The following is a 14,849-nucleotide window of genomic DNA, read 5'->3' as shown; positions in this document are numbered from 1 at the left end:
TCACTGCACAGGGAATCCTTAACCTGACCCAAAGAAGAAAATGCTGGCTCAAGTTTTCTTCACTGAGGTTCATGACTCCATGAAAGACAAACTTTGGGAGCCCRAGTTTTACCTGTTTCCGTAGGGAAGTGACTGTCTTCTCCAGTTCAGCCACAAGGGACTCAAGATTCTCTCTGGAGGAAGGGCTTGAGGAAGGCATCTCGTTTCTGGGGTCAGGAATAAAAAGTGAAAGGAATTATGCAAACAGCAGCTTCCTGTGTGAGGGAATCATTTTGCCTTCTYCAACATCAGCCTCCAAGAGAGCATCAAACAGGTGAGAGTTGGGCTCTGCACTGATGGTTTGGAGGACTGGCCAAGCTCAGCATCTCTCTACTGATCCACACTTGACCCCAGAGCTCTGCAGAGCTCCAGTTTCAGAGGCCTGAAGACTGAGCTATTAAAAACTACTGTTTCACAAAATGGAGGTAGAAGGGGTGATACTACACCTGGGCAGGGCAGGCTTGTGCTTGGCAGGGTTTTCCTCTGGGTAACTGAAGCCAGGAGACCTCTTGCTTCGGAACCGCTGGGAAAGAGCCCTGAACTGTCCCCGTGTCCGACAGTCTTGGGAAGGAAGGAAAAGTCTGCAGTGAGCTCTGGTGTTTAAAGCAGGGCTGTGTGAATTGCAGCAGCACAAGGCAGCACTGCCCTCCTGCACCATCCACCCTGGACACATCTCTTGTGCCAGAGGGAAGGAGRCAACAAAGGGGTGGAACAGGGTGTGGAAAACTCATGGATTCCCATGTCTCAGGTGGACATCTGCCCCTGAAATACAGCACAAAGGGACTATGGCAGGATCTGTGGTTTGATGGCAGAGATTGAGGCTCACAAAGGAACCTGTGAAGTGACATGTGGTGAGCATCATGTCCTGTTCCAGTCTCTCCCCCAGCCAGAGATCTCAGTGAGGAGGACTTTCAGACAGATTAAATGAAGATAACAGGCTTCCTAGAGACCTGCCCAATGTCTTAAACCTCTCAGGGTTTAAGTAGCATTTGGATATAATAATAATTAAGACACAATTAAGCCATAATTAATAATTTGCTCTAAGTTTTGATCAGCCCCAAATTGGCCAGGCGGTTGGAGAGGATGATTGCTGCAGGTCCTTTGGAACTGGAATATTCTATTCTATTCTATTCTATTCTATTCTATTCTATTCTATTCTATTCTATTCTATTCTATTCTATTCTATTCTATTCTATTCTATTCCATTCCATTCCATTCCATTCCATTCCAGTCTATTTCTATTCTATTCCATTCTATTTCTATTCTATTTCTATTCTATTTCTATTCTATTCTATTTCTATTCTATTCTATTTCTATTCTATTCTATTCTATTTCTATTCTATTCCTATTCTATTCCTATTCTATCCTAAATTCTGCTCCTTTGCACCCATTTGCTGACACAAGCTTCTCGTGGTGAGCCATGAAATCAGCTACAACTTCACAAAAGCTGCTGGCGTGTGACAAATGCCACCCAGAGTGGTCCCCACATCAGTCAGTGGCAGAGCATCCCCTCCTCACCCTCACAGCAGTCCTGCCACAGGCGGAGGTCCACGGCAGGGATGTCCTCACAGCTGACCATGCCCTGCAGGTACGATGCCACCCGGAACACATCTCGCTGCAGCTGCTGGATGTGGTCACTGTTGTCACAGATGACACGAGCCAGGGACGCCTGTCTGATCTGAGTCAGCTGCGCCGGCGTGAACACTCCGGGGTTCTCATACCAAAATCTGCAGCGGGGTGTAATCACAGCATGACTCAGGAGTGAGGAAAGAGTGAGTGAGAGAGGGAGTGAGTGAGTGAGTGAGTGAGTGAGTGAGTGAGTGAGTGAGTGAGGCTGGGAGAGGAAGAAGAGCTCTCTGACATCTGAGTGGCAGCGCCCACACCCCTCAAAATGAGCGTCTGCTCTGGTGTCAAATGGCTACAAACACAGATGGCTTTTTCTGAACCCACAACCTGCCGTGCTCGTTAGTACAACACCAGCAAAGATGTGTTTTTATCACACAAGTGGCAAACAGGGATCAGAAAGGAGCTCCTGTGGACATTTGCTAATGCTTTCATGAGATAYTGGGGACATCCTCGATGATTTCCAGTGCTCTGCAGTGAAATACGAAACTTTAAATCAAGAAAGGACACCTTGACAGTAACTGTGACAARTGCTTTTGCAAATACACTGGACAGAGAACACTGTTCCTCATATCATAAGGCAATAAATAATAAAAAATTACAGATTCTGCTTCTCTCTATAAGGAGAAAAACCTCCCAAACAGAATACAAAAGGATTTGGGATGACTCCAATGGTAATACCTGTCTCCATCCCTCAGCCTTCTGAACTGAGTYGTTAACAGGCACATCAGTGTTGGTCCCACTCTGGTTCCAGGGACAAGATCCTCCACCATCAGKGCTGGAAACAGGTCAATATTTTTGGTAGTTCCATATAAACTGCAGGATAACAAGAATTTTTTTAAGAAGTGTTAAAAGGCTGTCAAAGAGTGGAGATAATATGAATCTGATACCAGCATAGAGATTTGTATGTCAGGAGCTCAACTGGACAATATTTATAATGGTTTTATCTAAAAGACAATGGGATAAAGACCTGCCTTGGAAGAGGCAGCTAGGGCAGATAGGACGCAGTTTAGTCTGACTGGAAAATWGCTCCAAGGCTCAATCTGCTCCCAAACTGCACCACAGCAGTGCCTGACAACATTCCACCCAGAACCAGACCGATCACTTGGAGAGACCTCATTTGTCTCACCCCATTGTTAAACCACATCTATTAYCCTATCCTAACATCTGTGCGGGGCCATATCAGGGAAGGTTATTCCATGGAAGGAACAGGAACTTTTCACTGACTGCTCTCCRGTAATTTTGATGCTTCCAAATCCTACAGTACCTCCTGAGCTTTTCTCTGATCTCCAAGTTCTTTATCTCATTCCGAAGGTCCTCGAACTCCTGGGCAGAGGAGAGGTTGCAGAAGACCCTGAAGTCGTTGTAGGGTGGGATKCCGTGGTCTCGCCCTCTCTGGATGTTGATAGCAGCCAAGTCCAGTGACACAGAGTGTGCCATGGAGAAGAGTTTCTCCGTCAGCTCCATGTTGAGGAGCTCAGAGGGCACCCGCATTTTTCCAGGAACCCCAAACAGCCCACGGAGGAGGGGGTCGATCCCCCCTTCCTGAATGATCCTGAAAGGGGAGAAGAAGGCCTTGTGCAGGGGGATGTGGCCTTGTCGGATGGGCTGGAAGGTCTCGTTCAGCCGGTACAGGATGGGGTTGATCAAGGTGTGCCCAAAGCGGAAAGCGGCCGTGGCGAAGGCGTTGAGAATCCCCGCGTTGACGTTGGGGTTGTAGCCTTTGTACTCACCCARCATCTTCATCCCCGCCTCCCCGAGCACCTTGGGCAGCCAATGGGCGTAGGTGATGTGCTGCATTTGAGCACCCACGATCTTGCGCGCCTCGTGGTACAGCAGATCCCCGTCCCAGTGCGGGTTGAGGGCGCCCAGCTCAGTGGCCACGCGGTTGTGCTCCCTGAACCACAGCGTGTGCATGGCCGTGAGCCCCAGCTGCTCGTTGGCACGGTGATCTCCCGCCAGGAAACACGGCACGGGGCTCTCGCTCTCGTCCCTCATGCACTCKGTGGGTGGCCCCACGGCGAAGGGAAGGAGATGCTTCCCCGAGCTGGGCACGACTCGCCCTCTCTTCAGCAGCCCCTTCCGGCCGCTCAGATCGCGCAGCTCCCGCGATTCCTGCTCCGTGCTGCCGTAAACGTTGGAGGCGTCGATGTAGGACGTCAGGTGGTTGATCTGCTCCCTGGCGTAGACGGAGTTCATCAGCAGGGAGGTCATCCCRCTGCCGCACACGGGGCTGGAGCGCACGAAGAACATGCAGCGCCCGTTGYGCACGCGGGGGTCGTTGGCGGGCACCGCGATGGAGAAGCAGGGAGGGTCGTTGCTGCACACCTCGCTGCAAGGGGCCCCGTCTGAGAAACGGGACATGCTGATGGCTGCCACCGTCTGGTCCATGTCGTGGTCCAGGAACTGGCCCCACTGCATGAGCATGTGCGTGAACTGGTCGTCGGGGGTGATGGTCTCYGTGCCGATCATGGCGGTGGAGACGAGGCGAGGTAGAGGAAGGGGCAGATCCCTGCCGTCCTCTGCCAAGGAAAACCCTCGGGGGAGGTTAAATCCRTTCTGGTAGGCGGGTTTGAGGAGCCTCTGGAAGGCTGTGAGGGACGCACCCCACATGGGGTGCTGGAGGTTGTTGCACGAGCCRTCGTGGGTCCTGTACTTCTGGTGGAAGCAGATGTCGGAGCAGTTGGGCGTGCGGCGGTGCGCGGAGCAGCCCGACAGGTTGGCGATCATGGTCAGGTAGTGAGGGGACACCAGGTCATTGTAGCGATAGCCTGCAGAGGGAAGGGCAAAGCAGCGGGTCAGGCATCCCCTGCCACCTCCAGGCTCTGGGTGAAAATCCCTGTCAGGATGGGCATGGGAAGGATGGGTCTCTGAGCGTGCCATTGCTGTGGAATTTATGGGAAGCACAGGAAGCACAGGAATGCATCAGGTCAACAAAGGAAAAAAGAAGGGAGAAAGAGTTKAGTGCAAACTGCACAGAGGGGGAAACCAGAAATGTTGTGCCTGGCGGAACCAAGCATGGGGGTGGTCTGGGTCCCTATTCTMGGTTTATTTCATGGCTCTCTGGGTTACTGCTGCCACCACGAGCTCYGTCACCCACCCAAGCTCTACGTGACGAGCAGCAGGAAGCCGTGGGTGACTGCCAGGGCGCTGCTGCGCCATGTGAAAGCGCTGAATGATGCTGCATTGTGTGGATGCTGACAGGGCAATGAGCAGGAGAGGCTGGCAGTCCAACCAGCCCAGACCAGACCTGCYGCCTGGAGAGAGACTCCTTGCACCCTGGAATATATCCAGGCAGGAAAAAACATTTACAGGCCCCAAACACACATACCTGCTCCATGATGATTCACACGTATGGGGAGAAGCATGCAGCAAATGTGAATGTTTGCTGTGCATCAGTGAGCAAGTTTTGGGGTCCAGCTGCTGGATGCTGGGACCTCATCAGGTATTTTTGGCATTGCATTGCTTTTTCGTTTGCTATCCTGCCTCAGTAAAAGGAACCTGAGCTGCTGGGACTCACCTGAGTTTGTAGTAGAAGTAGTAGAGACAGAGGAGGGATAATTCCTCCTTCCTTTGTAACCCTAATGTTCACAGCATTTTTCCCGTTGCCATTTGGAGGGCAGGAAACATCTCAGACCATATTGTTGAGGGTCTCAACTTCAGACCCACAAAGGTGCTCATTTATCATTTAGACGGTTAATATTTTTTAAGGACTAGGGCTTTTATAGCCATCTGAGAAACATTTACCAAAACAGAGAGCTAAAACGATTTCCTGAGAATCAAACTGGTTCAGTGAACACAAGGCCACCCCTCCAGCTGTTAGGACAACCATGAGATACAGAAAGAGTTGCAACCCAGACAACATGGTCCTTGATATACCCAACATTTATCTGGATTTTTGACCACTGCACTTTTAAACTTCCTGGATGTCTACACATTATTATTTTCATTTCATCTACCACAYAAAATTAGGAAGGGAAATGAAATCTCTCCTACCTGTGACATTCATGTCCACGATCAGCCCTTGCTGCACGTGTTCCTGAATCAGCTGCAGGGTTCTTTCAAAGATCTCCCCTGCCCTGGCTGTCTCAATGGTGTAGGGGTCCCTTGGGTAGCGGAACAGGGCCAGGAGGTCATTGGGTGTCTTGGGGCGCCTATTTTCAGGAAATAAAAGTGATCAGGGTCATTAAAATTAATCAAATCTGCTCAGGGCAATGAGACCSTACAGGCAGCCAGAGTCAGGCTTGGTGCTTGGCCCCCAAATTAGTGCATAGGGCCAACGTGGCTTGCCGGCACATTGCAGATGATTAAAGAAAGGATATTTTTCCCCAGGAAAATGCACATATTTWATTCCCTCAGTATCTCTGGGTTTTTTCTGCGATAGAGATTTATTTTTTCACTTTTCAACAGCTGAAACCCAGAGGGTTTCAGGCTTAATACAAACGTTCCCTCCTTCCAATAAAAACATACATTGGGGTAGAAGAGAAGGGAGTAATATTCACTTGAGAATTTATTTTATACTGAGAAAATGGTTGGAATTTTTATATTATTATTTCTGTTCACCATCCACAACGCCAGTCACATCCACAAAATGACTATCCTGATTATTTCCTTTCCTCTCCACTATCTCCAAAACCAACCCCAGCTGACAAAATGCAGATAGAAGCCACATAAGAGATGATGTTCACGTATCTCATTTTTCCAGAATCCCAAACGYCTGTTGGGAAGCTCTATCACATCCTACATGGCGCAGCTTCAACCTCCAACWCTCGAAACAACCCCGCAGCTTTCATTTGCGGGTTGTCAGTGATAAAAGGAGCTTCGAGAAAGCTTCGTTTCTCGTGGGTTTTTATCACTTTTCTGCTTCAGGCCCCAGCTCGAGGCACTTCCCACACTTACTTGCTGAAGAGCTCGGTGCGTGTGGAGTTGATGGCGTGGTCCACGCTGCTGATGGCCTCGCGCAGCGACGTGGCCACAAACGTGTCCCCGCTCCGCCCCACGTTTGTGGCTTCCCAAAGCAGAAAGAAAAGACAAAACACCCTCAATTTACTTYGTTATTGATGAGCCTTCCCAGCTCAAGAAAATCTGTGCACCAGCACCAGCCCCAGAGCGGCCTCACTGCAGAACAAATCGCATTTGCGTTTGTAATACCAACACCACAAATTAATTAACACAAGTATTCTGAAGAATGTAAACTGCCTGAAAAAGAAGGTGACTTTTTCAGATGTCTGTGGGTGCATATTCAGAGTTTTCTCCTGCACATCTTTGCAAAAATTTGCCTGTTTTGGTTAGTGGTTAAACTGCAAGAAGAAAATGTAAAATCACAGGGGGTTAATCCAAAATAATATACCTACTTCCCACAAAGGTACTTCTGAAAGCCATGAAATTAATTCAAATGTATTGCTCGTGCATTAGTTTTCTGCTTGTGGAACATTTTACTTATTAATGATTGATAATTAATAGATATTTATGATAACAAATAGTGAAAAGTTAGTGTTAACATTTCCGTTACATAATTTTAAATTAGAAAAACCCCAAAGCTGTTGTTGGAATAACTTCAGAAGKAAAGGCATCACTTCTTTAAAATTACTACAGGATGCATTTTTTAAGCCAGGGCCTTTGTCAGAGCTGAACAAACCAGTTCCCAGGTGGCCACTGGTGTATGCTACAGTCAGCTGGTAAATGAGGCACCAATCAAGAACAAACCACAGAAATTATTTCAGGAATAATTTCAAACAACAAAGGCATTTCAGACCATTTTCAGYTCTGTGCTTACAACTCCTGTATGGAAAACGTTACTAAATTAATCTGACGAGTGACTCACTATTCACTCTGGCTATTGCTGGAACAGCTCTTTACTTATATTTTAAACTTTTTTGCTTGCCTTTATTTTTTTTTTTCCTTTGCCAGCTTTCCTTACCCTCTAAGAGGTACAATTTCCACTCCTGACCTATGGTTTGACCAGCAGAGCAGAGCAGCTCCTCCTCACTCATTACAGCTTCCCTAAAACAAGGATCAGCAGCTCGAAAACCAGAGACCTATTTCCCATACCCAGTAGTGATATTTGGTCTAAGGTTGGACTTGATGATRTTGGAGGCCTTTTCCAACCTTTTTGAACCTGTGGTTCTGTGATTCCATGTCTGAGCAGACATTTAAACCCCCGTATTTTCACAGACAGTGTTGCTCTGCTCCTCCCTCCCCCGGCACATGAGGTTTTGTGATGATTTGTGAGCGTGTTGGCACATTTTAATAAGTTTCTCCCTCCCAGCAGAGGCAATAACTACATGGACACTGACAGCTGGGCTTGCAGGAGGAGGTTTAAGACAACACCTTCAGCTCAGCTGAGCAAACAGCGAGGGGCAGCTGGGAGGTGCGTGGGCTTTCCCAACCGAGGGATTCCGATCCAAGGSACCTGTCTGCAAAGAAGCTGAAGAAATCATTTCTTCCATAATTAATCTGGGCACAGGGTAGCTGTCAGCACAGGAGCCAGRGGAGGCTCGGGGGCTGCACGGGGATACGGTACCGGTGATGGTGAGCTGCATGGCGCTSGAGGTGAAGCCAAAMGGGTTCCGTGCTATGCACTCGTATCTGCCCTGGTCAGCCACACCCAGGTCCTGGATGGAGAGGGTCCCGTCCTGGCTGATGTGGAATTTGCCACTCTCGGTGATCTGGATGCCCTCCTGTTGCGCCAKCAAAGGACAGAAGAGCTGTCAGAGCATGGAAAGCTCCCCACCAGCCCAGCCTTCAGCCTGCTCAGCAAACCCAGGGAGGGATGTGATGAACAAATGTGGCCACCAGATGTTAGCATTGCTCTTCCAGAGAAACCAGAAAGAACTCCAAGGACACCTGTTCCTGACAGGAGCCAGGGTGAGGAGGGCCCTGCTCAGCTCCTTCCCCTGGTGCAGACCAAAAACACCCCACAGGGCACAGACACCCCACACAGATGGGGCTCTGATGCTCTCACAGAAACTTCACAGCACAAAATTAAGTCTAAATGTCCCCAAATCAGCAAAAAAATGTCAGTGTTCACCCCACACAAACTGCTGTGACTAATGAAGCTGGGAGAGGTGTTGAAGGACAGAGTGGTTTTATTCTCTCCCAGAGGAGCCGACCCTCTCCCCAGTGATGTGAAATCCTCACGTACCTTGACCCAGGTGATGGTGGGCCGAGGGTCTCCCTGGGCAGCGCAGGAAATGGCAACGTCCTGGCCTGTCTCTGCCACCAGGTCCTGGGGGGGCTGCAGGAACACCGGGATCACTGTGCRACACGGGGGAAAAGGGTCACTGGGGTAAAAAATGCATCAAGGAAAATTGAGAAAACTGTGAGTAAGAAATCGTCTCCGCATGGGCAAAGCAGAGCTGCTGCTCTTGCAAGGGCTCTGCAGAGGGGCAGCAGCTCAGCCCATGCTCTCTGTCTCGTTACCAAGCTCTCTGTTCATTAATTTATGTAATTTATGTAATTTATGTTCATTATTTTCTGCTCTTCTGCATCTCTACTTGGGGCAATCACACAGGAATGTGCTGCATCATTTAAAATCCTTAATTCAAAGGCTTTCTAGAAAAGATGCTCCAGCTGAAACAGGGATCATGATTTGTTCAAGGAATTATCAGATAAGGTTCTCTCAAAGTGTTATTCAGGCCAGATTAAGTAATTATATTGATCTTGCTGGTCTTAAAATATTCTGTGAATTCTGTGCTTCAAACTTCGCTAATTTCATGCTTTTAGGAAGTTTCCTTCCCTCCAGTCTTCCATTTGTAAAACCCTGCCATTTGTGAACAAGCAGGGAAGTTTATTTAGAAAAAATATTTATATAAAAAGAAAAAAAAGAGAAAATTAGGCAAAAGCTTTTAAAAATTAAGGAAAAAAAAAGAAATTAAGCTTTAATTAAGCAAAAGCATCCCTGTGTGACTTATGTTTTACCGTCTTGATCTTAGAATACCTAAATTTAGATTGAACCTATGACCTGGCAGGTAACGTTTAAGACAAATGCATCTAGAGCCAGAGTTACATGTTTGCTAGAAGGAAACATTTTATTTAGCAGAGAATTTTGTTGGAAAAAAGAATTTTACAATTAATTCTGTAGGAAAAACAAAATTTTAAAACAGAAAAAAAAATAGTAATTATTTAATTAATACAATTTTTTTGCAAATTGTGCAGTTATCAGTTAAGCAAAACAATTTTCTCAAGGACATCTCCCAAACTGCAGCAGCTTATTCCAATTTACAAACCTTGGCGCTCTGGAATGCTCTCCAACGTTTCCCACCAGCTGATGGAGCTCTCCAGGCTGGATATCTGCTCCCAGGGAAGAGCAAACCCCCACCCCACAGTGAAGGGAGCACCTCCCYGCCCGGTTATTCACCACAACACCGAATTACCATCCCCACCTCCACACCCGTGGTGCCCAGCTCACCTCGCGGGGTGACCGAGAGCTGCACGGGGCGGGTGCTGACCCCGATGGCGCTGATGGCGTGGCACTCGTACTGCCCGTGGTCGTGCAGGGCCACCCGCGCCAGCCGCAGGGTGCCCGTGGACAGGACRCTGTGCCGCCGGTCACTCGGCAAAGGCCCACCTGGGAGAGAGACAGGCTCCTTAATTCCATGGATATTCCTCATCCCATGGATGCCAAAATGATTTTTTGCTTTTGTATATCCTTCGCGTCTATTCGCGGCTGTGTAGACTGTTGTTGTGTAGTTATAGCGTTTCCTAACTCCAGCACTTTTCCTACTGGACAAAAAAATTCCTGAGGGACACTGCTAATCTTTCTTCTTATGGGAATCAAGGACACGACACCTTCSCAAGACACTTTCTCATGATTTAGACATAACTAGCAGGGAGGGGGCTGCAGAGGGGTTGAACAAAGAGAGGGAATTAATTCACTACCTGTGTTTCTTGTCAGTTATGCTAATTTGCTGAACTTTTAAAACTGTACTGCCCTGTGTCACATGTGCTTCGACACATGTGCATTTTCAATGCATTTCCACTGTGCATTTTGCCATATTTGCCCCTGGAGGCCTTCAATTAAAGACCTGCTTTTATATTACTTCCTATATTAATATTGTCTCAAAATCRTGTTGTTTTGTTTCTAGATTTTGAAGGCATCACCATCACTGGAGGGGTCTKTGTGAGTTGCACATTTCATTTCCTTCCCAACATCAACTGCCCTGAAACACCATCTTTAGCACACTGAGTTATCTGATCAGCTGCAAAGAGCTGGAACCCTTTTTCTTTCCTCCACAGTATTTTCTTATTGTAGCCTGCAGATTTATTGACCTTTGTTCAATTATCCAAGGTGGCTATTTCATCAAATAWATGGGAATATTTGGCATTGCCTTTCTGAATTTGTTGGTCTGATGTTCTTTGCTTTGGAAACTTGTTGTTGTTTCAATATTTTCTCTGTTTCAGGAGAAAAGCTGAAAACTAAACTGCTATAAAAAATCCAAATAAAATTATCGAAACTTAACAGTTTAGCAACTTCTTTTTTATATACTTCATTTTCCTCCATTTATTCATCCTCTATTTATTCAGCCCAAATCCCCCCACACTGTCAAAAGTGGCTTTGAGATGATCAGTGCTCCATCTCTTCTCTTGTTTAGCTTTTGGCATGTGAAAACATTGTAAAGCCAGGCTGATTTTAGATTTTTGAATTGCTGAGTGCAAACCTGGTTGCAAAGCAGCTATAATCCTTTCTTCTTGTCACTGTGCTCCTTCCCAAGTGTCTAAAATATACTTTCTGGAAAGTGGAGGAAAACAGGTTAAAGGAGATGGAGAACATGCTGGCAGAGCAGAATTTCAGCTGGTCCTTCTTAACTCCGCGTCAGGGYCATTGCTGTGGAAGCTGGAACACAATACCCACAAACTCTCCACAGCACTAAACCATTAATTACGGCCTGTGAAGCATAAGGAAAAGTTGGAGGACCTCTGGGCCAAGCATGATTGGCTTCTCTCCCAGAAAACGTTGGATGAGATCAGCTGACTGGAGCCAGCGCTAACAATTATTTGAGACTTTAAAAGTTTACCACCACCTGTTGTCCCAAAATCCTTTTTTCCTAAGCTAAGAGAAAACTCTGAGGTGTGTCAGTGAATGGTGACCTTCTGTGCTCTCTGAGGGCAGCACATCGAGGACAATGACAAATGGCACATTGTGGTACTGCCAAGAGAGGTGGTGGAACCATCATCCTAAAAGTGTTATAAAAATTGTGCAGATCTGGCATTTAGGAACATGGTGGTGGTGAACATGGCAGTGTTGGGTTRAAGATTGGAATTGATGATCTTAGGGGTCTTTTCCAGCTCCAACATTTCTGTGATTGGCATCCACTGACCTGGAGTGTCCAGACCCCGCCTTTCCAGAGGAGCTGGGAAGCCACTGCAGGAAGAAGTTTGAGGCTTTCCATGGGTTTCATGTAGATGAAAACCAGCACACTCCTTCCTTGTGACAGAGACCTCAGAGGCTCCTTCCTCAGTGCTTAACACCATCCTTGGTGATCTGTACCCTACCTCCCAGTGGGACTGGCTCTGCTCTGTTCACAATTTGTCCTGTGCCACCCCTGCAATGGGAGAGAGAAACCACGAGCCAAGTGAGGCAGTACCTGCCCTTGTCCAGGTAATCACTGGGGGAGGGTGACCCTCAGCAGAGCAGGGGAAATCCACACTTTGTCCCTCTGTCACTGTCTGATCAGTGGGAATGACGAGAAACCTGGGAGAATCTGGAAGGAAAAGCAGTGACTGAGCAGCAGGAAACACACTCAGCAAACTCAGGGAGTTAAAGGGAGCAGAATCAGTCACAAGACTTAAAACCAYCCAAATGCTGTGTCCCAGAAAAGTCATAGAATTGTCACAGGATCAGCCTGGGGCCCCTCACCTTGCACTATGATCCTTGCTGTGGCCTGGATGGATCCCTCAGAGTTGCTGGCGTTGCAGTTGTACTGCCCCTGGTCCGAGAAGGTGACGTTCTGAATGAAGAGCCCTCCAGAGCTGGTGATGGTGAAACGGGAATCCTGTGGCAACGGAGAGCCCGTGCCCAGGGTCCAGCTGATGCGAGGGTGAGGGTGCCCAGAGACCCCACACTCCAGGGTGACACTTTCCCCAATCAGAACTTCGGTGTTCTGCGGCTGGATCACGAAAGTGGGCTTGGCTGGAAGGAAAGGAGAGCTTTAGAAAYCAGCTCTGCTGCCTGCCAGAGTTGCWTGGACTCCTCTGCAACCCAGCCAGCAGTCCCCTGGTTCTTCCCTGGCATCCAAATCCTCACTGTGAGCAATGCCCCCAGAGTCTTCCTGCCACCTCCTCACACCCCCTCACTCAGTGCTGGAGCACCCCCACACCTGTGTCCCCTTCACCCCAAGCTGCAGAATTCATCCCAGACCTCAAAGTCCCTCCCTGGTCCCAAATTACATTAAATCTCAGAGCTCCCCTTTCCCCACTCCAGTGGGAACCCCTGAAATTCAGGCCTCTCTTGGCTGTCAGCCACTCTCTCCCCCAGCACACCAAGAACATTTTGGCACACACAAAGCTGGGACTGGCTCTGATTTAGCTCCTCTCCCATCCCCAACCCGAAGTGGCTGATCAAGGGGTGCACAAAGCTCAATTACATGGGGTGCCAAAATAGCGCAGCACGACTTCCTGTGTCTTGACCTCCCCTGCAATGTTCTTGGCCATGCACTGGTAGACGCCTTTGTCCGACTCCTTGGTGTTCTGGATCATCAAGGTCCCATCTTGCAACAGGTTCAGGCGGTTGTCGTCTTTCATGTCRATCTTATTGCTGAAAAACAGCCACAAACAGGCAAAATCTGAAAGGAATAAAGGCTGGTGGGTCCCCCTCGAGCTGCTGGGGGTCTGGGGGCTTTGCTTGCATTGCAGTAAGTTGGTGTTTCTTGGAGGTATTCTGAGACTGTGTGAAATTTGCAGAAATCAGAGTTTTGATTCACAGCACTGAACTGCAGCTCCAGCTCCGATTTACTCCCTGGGTGAGCTGCTTTTTCTCTCCCCACTGATTGCACAGGACATTTACAGCCCATCAGGAGAGCACTCTGTTCCCATGTCACAGCATCACTGCCATTGTCAGGGCATCCTKGCCTGGAAAGCCTGTTCTCCTTACTCATAAAATGCAAATTTACCAATGGATTCATGCTGGTATTGTGTGCAGCCACTGCTATTCAAACTCGAGGCTCAAAGGCCTCAGGGGAGCAAAAAACCTCTGAAAAGTCACCAAGAGACCCCAAAACAGCTTGGACTCCAATCCAGCCCAAGAGCTGTGAAACATCTTCCTTCTCTCTGCAATGACCTGTGACTCCTGGATCCCAGCCCGTGGCTGAAGGTCCCGGTGCTGCATCCCGTTTGTCCCTACACGAAGGAATCTTGGATGGCTGCAGATGATTGAAAGGGAAGAAAAGACCTCTCTCCCCTTAGGACAAAGGCTGAACCCACTCTGCAATCTAATCCACTTGCTGGGCATTTTTTTAATTCCCCTGGTGTTTCCTCAGTGCAGTCCTATCTCGTTTGTGGAGCATTTATTATCATTACCCTTCTTACAATGCTGTCTTTGGGAGCCTGCCAGCTTTTCCCTAACAAAACCTTCCTTCCAAAGGGACTTAACTCAGCCATAAACTTTKGCTCTGGGCTGAAACTCTGCCTGGTGGGGGGTTTGCTGAAGAAGCACACATTGATCATTTTTATTAATAACTGAGCCCTGCTCAGGCTTCACCAGACAGAGAAGCTCGTAAAGCTGCAAAGCAGCTTCACTTCCACTGTGGGCAACTGCCTGAGCACAGAATATTTTATTGTGCAGCATTTCCCAGAACACTTTGGCATCTAGCACAAAACCTATAYACTAATTTGCAAATTCTGTCCTTCAGTGGAGCACAGAGATTTTTCCCTTTTGAAATAAAAGCCTCATACCTAGCACGATCAGCTTTTAGTAAGATGCATTTCAGCAGTTAACAAATGGAAAGGATGGTGGCTGAGAGCAACATGAAACACTGATTTTATTTTTTTCCTGATCAAAAGACAACTGCTTTCAGCCTGCAGAGCATGTTTATAGGAAAGTTATAAGCTCTTGGAATCCATTACAAATGCAGATGAAATATTTCAAATGCAGATGAAAACACCACTTGGATTACGTGGTCACCAGAGAATGCAGTTAAAAGGAAGGTAAATATAACCCATGGAATAACCATTTCTTTTTCCTTTTTTTT

At 47.8% G+C, this 14,849-nt stretch overlaps 1 protein-coding gene across 2 annotated transcripts in view; it reads right to left on the bottom strand.

Moving 5' to 3' along the window:
• LOC130573586 (peroxidasin homolog) overlaps positions 1 to 14,849 on the bottom strand; it is a 43,427-nt gene that overhangs the window by 1,942 nt on the left and 26,636 nt on the right. For both annotated transcript variants that reach the window (XM_057366099.1, XM_057366100.1), the window contains 13 exons: positions 13,248 to 13,417; positions 12,521 to 12,793; positions 12,249 to 12,365; positions 10,073 to 10,231; positions 8,807 to 8,919; positions 8,186 to 8,342; positions 6,562 to 6,670; positions 5,659 to 5,816; positions 2,930 to 4,433; positions 2,344 to 2,478; positions 1,558 to 1,766; positions 486 to 600; positions 113 to 206 (listed from right to left, as the gene is read on the bottom strand). In XM_057366099.1, coding sequence (XP_057222082.1) covers positions 113 to 206; positions 486 to 600; positions 1,558 to 1,766; positions 2,344 to 2,478; positions 2,930 to 4,433; positions 5,659 to 5,816; positions 6,562 to 6,670; positions 8,186 to 8,342; positions 8,807 to 8,919; positions 10,073 to 10,231; positions 12,249 to 12,365; positions 12,521 to 12,793; positions 13,248 to 13,417 — 3,313 coding nt within the window. The remainder of the gene's footprint in view (positions 1 to 112; positions 207 to 485; positions 601 to 1,557; positions 1,767 to 2,343; positions 2,479 to 2,929; positions 4,434 to 5,658; positions 5,817 to 6,561; positions 6,671 to 8,185; positions 8,343 to 8,806; positions 8,920 to 10,072; positions 10,232 to 12,248; positions 12,366 to 12,520; positions 12,794 to 13,247; positions 13,418 to 14,849) is intronic.

Source organism: Malurus melanocephalus, unplaced genomic scaffold (assembly GCF_030028575.1).
Source record: "Malurus melanocephalus ecotype Western Australia unplaced genomic scaffold, MMel_1.1 scaffold_59, whole genome shotgun sequence".
Classification (NCBI taxonomy): domain Eukaryota; kingdom Metazoa; phylum Chordata; class Aves; order Passeriformes; family Maluridae; genus Malurus; species Malurus melanocephalus.
Note: the sequence above shows the minus strand (reverse complement) of the source record. Positions and strands in the feature narration are given on the sequence as shown.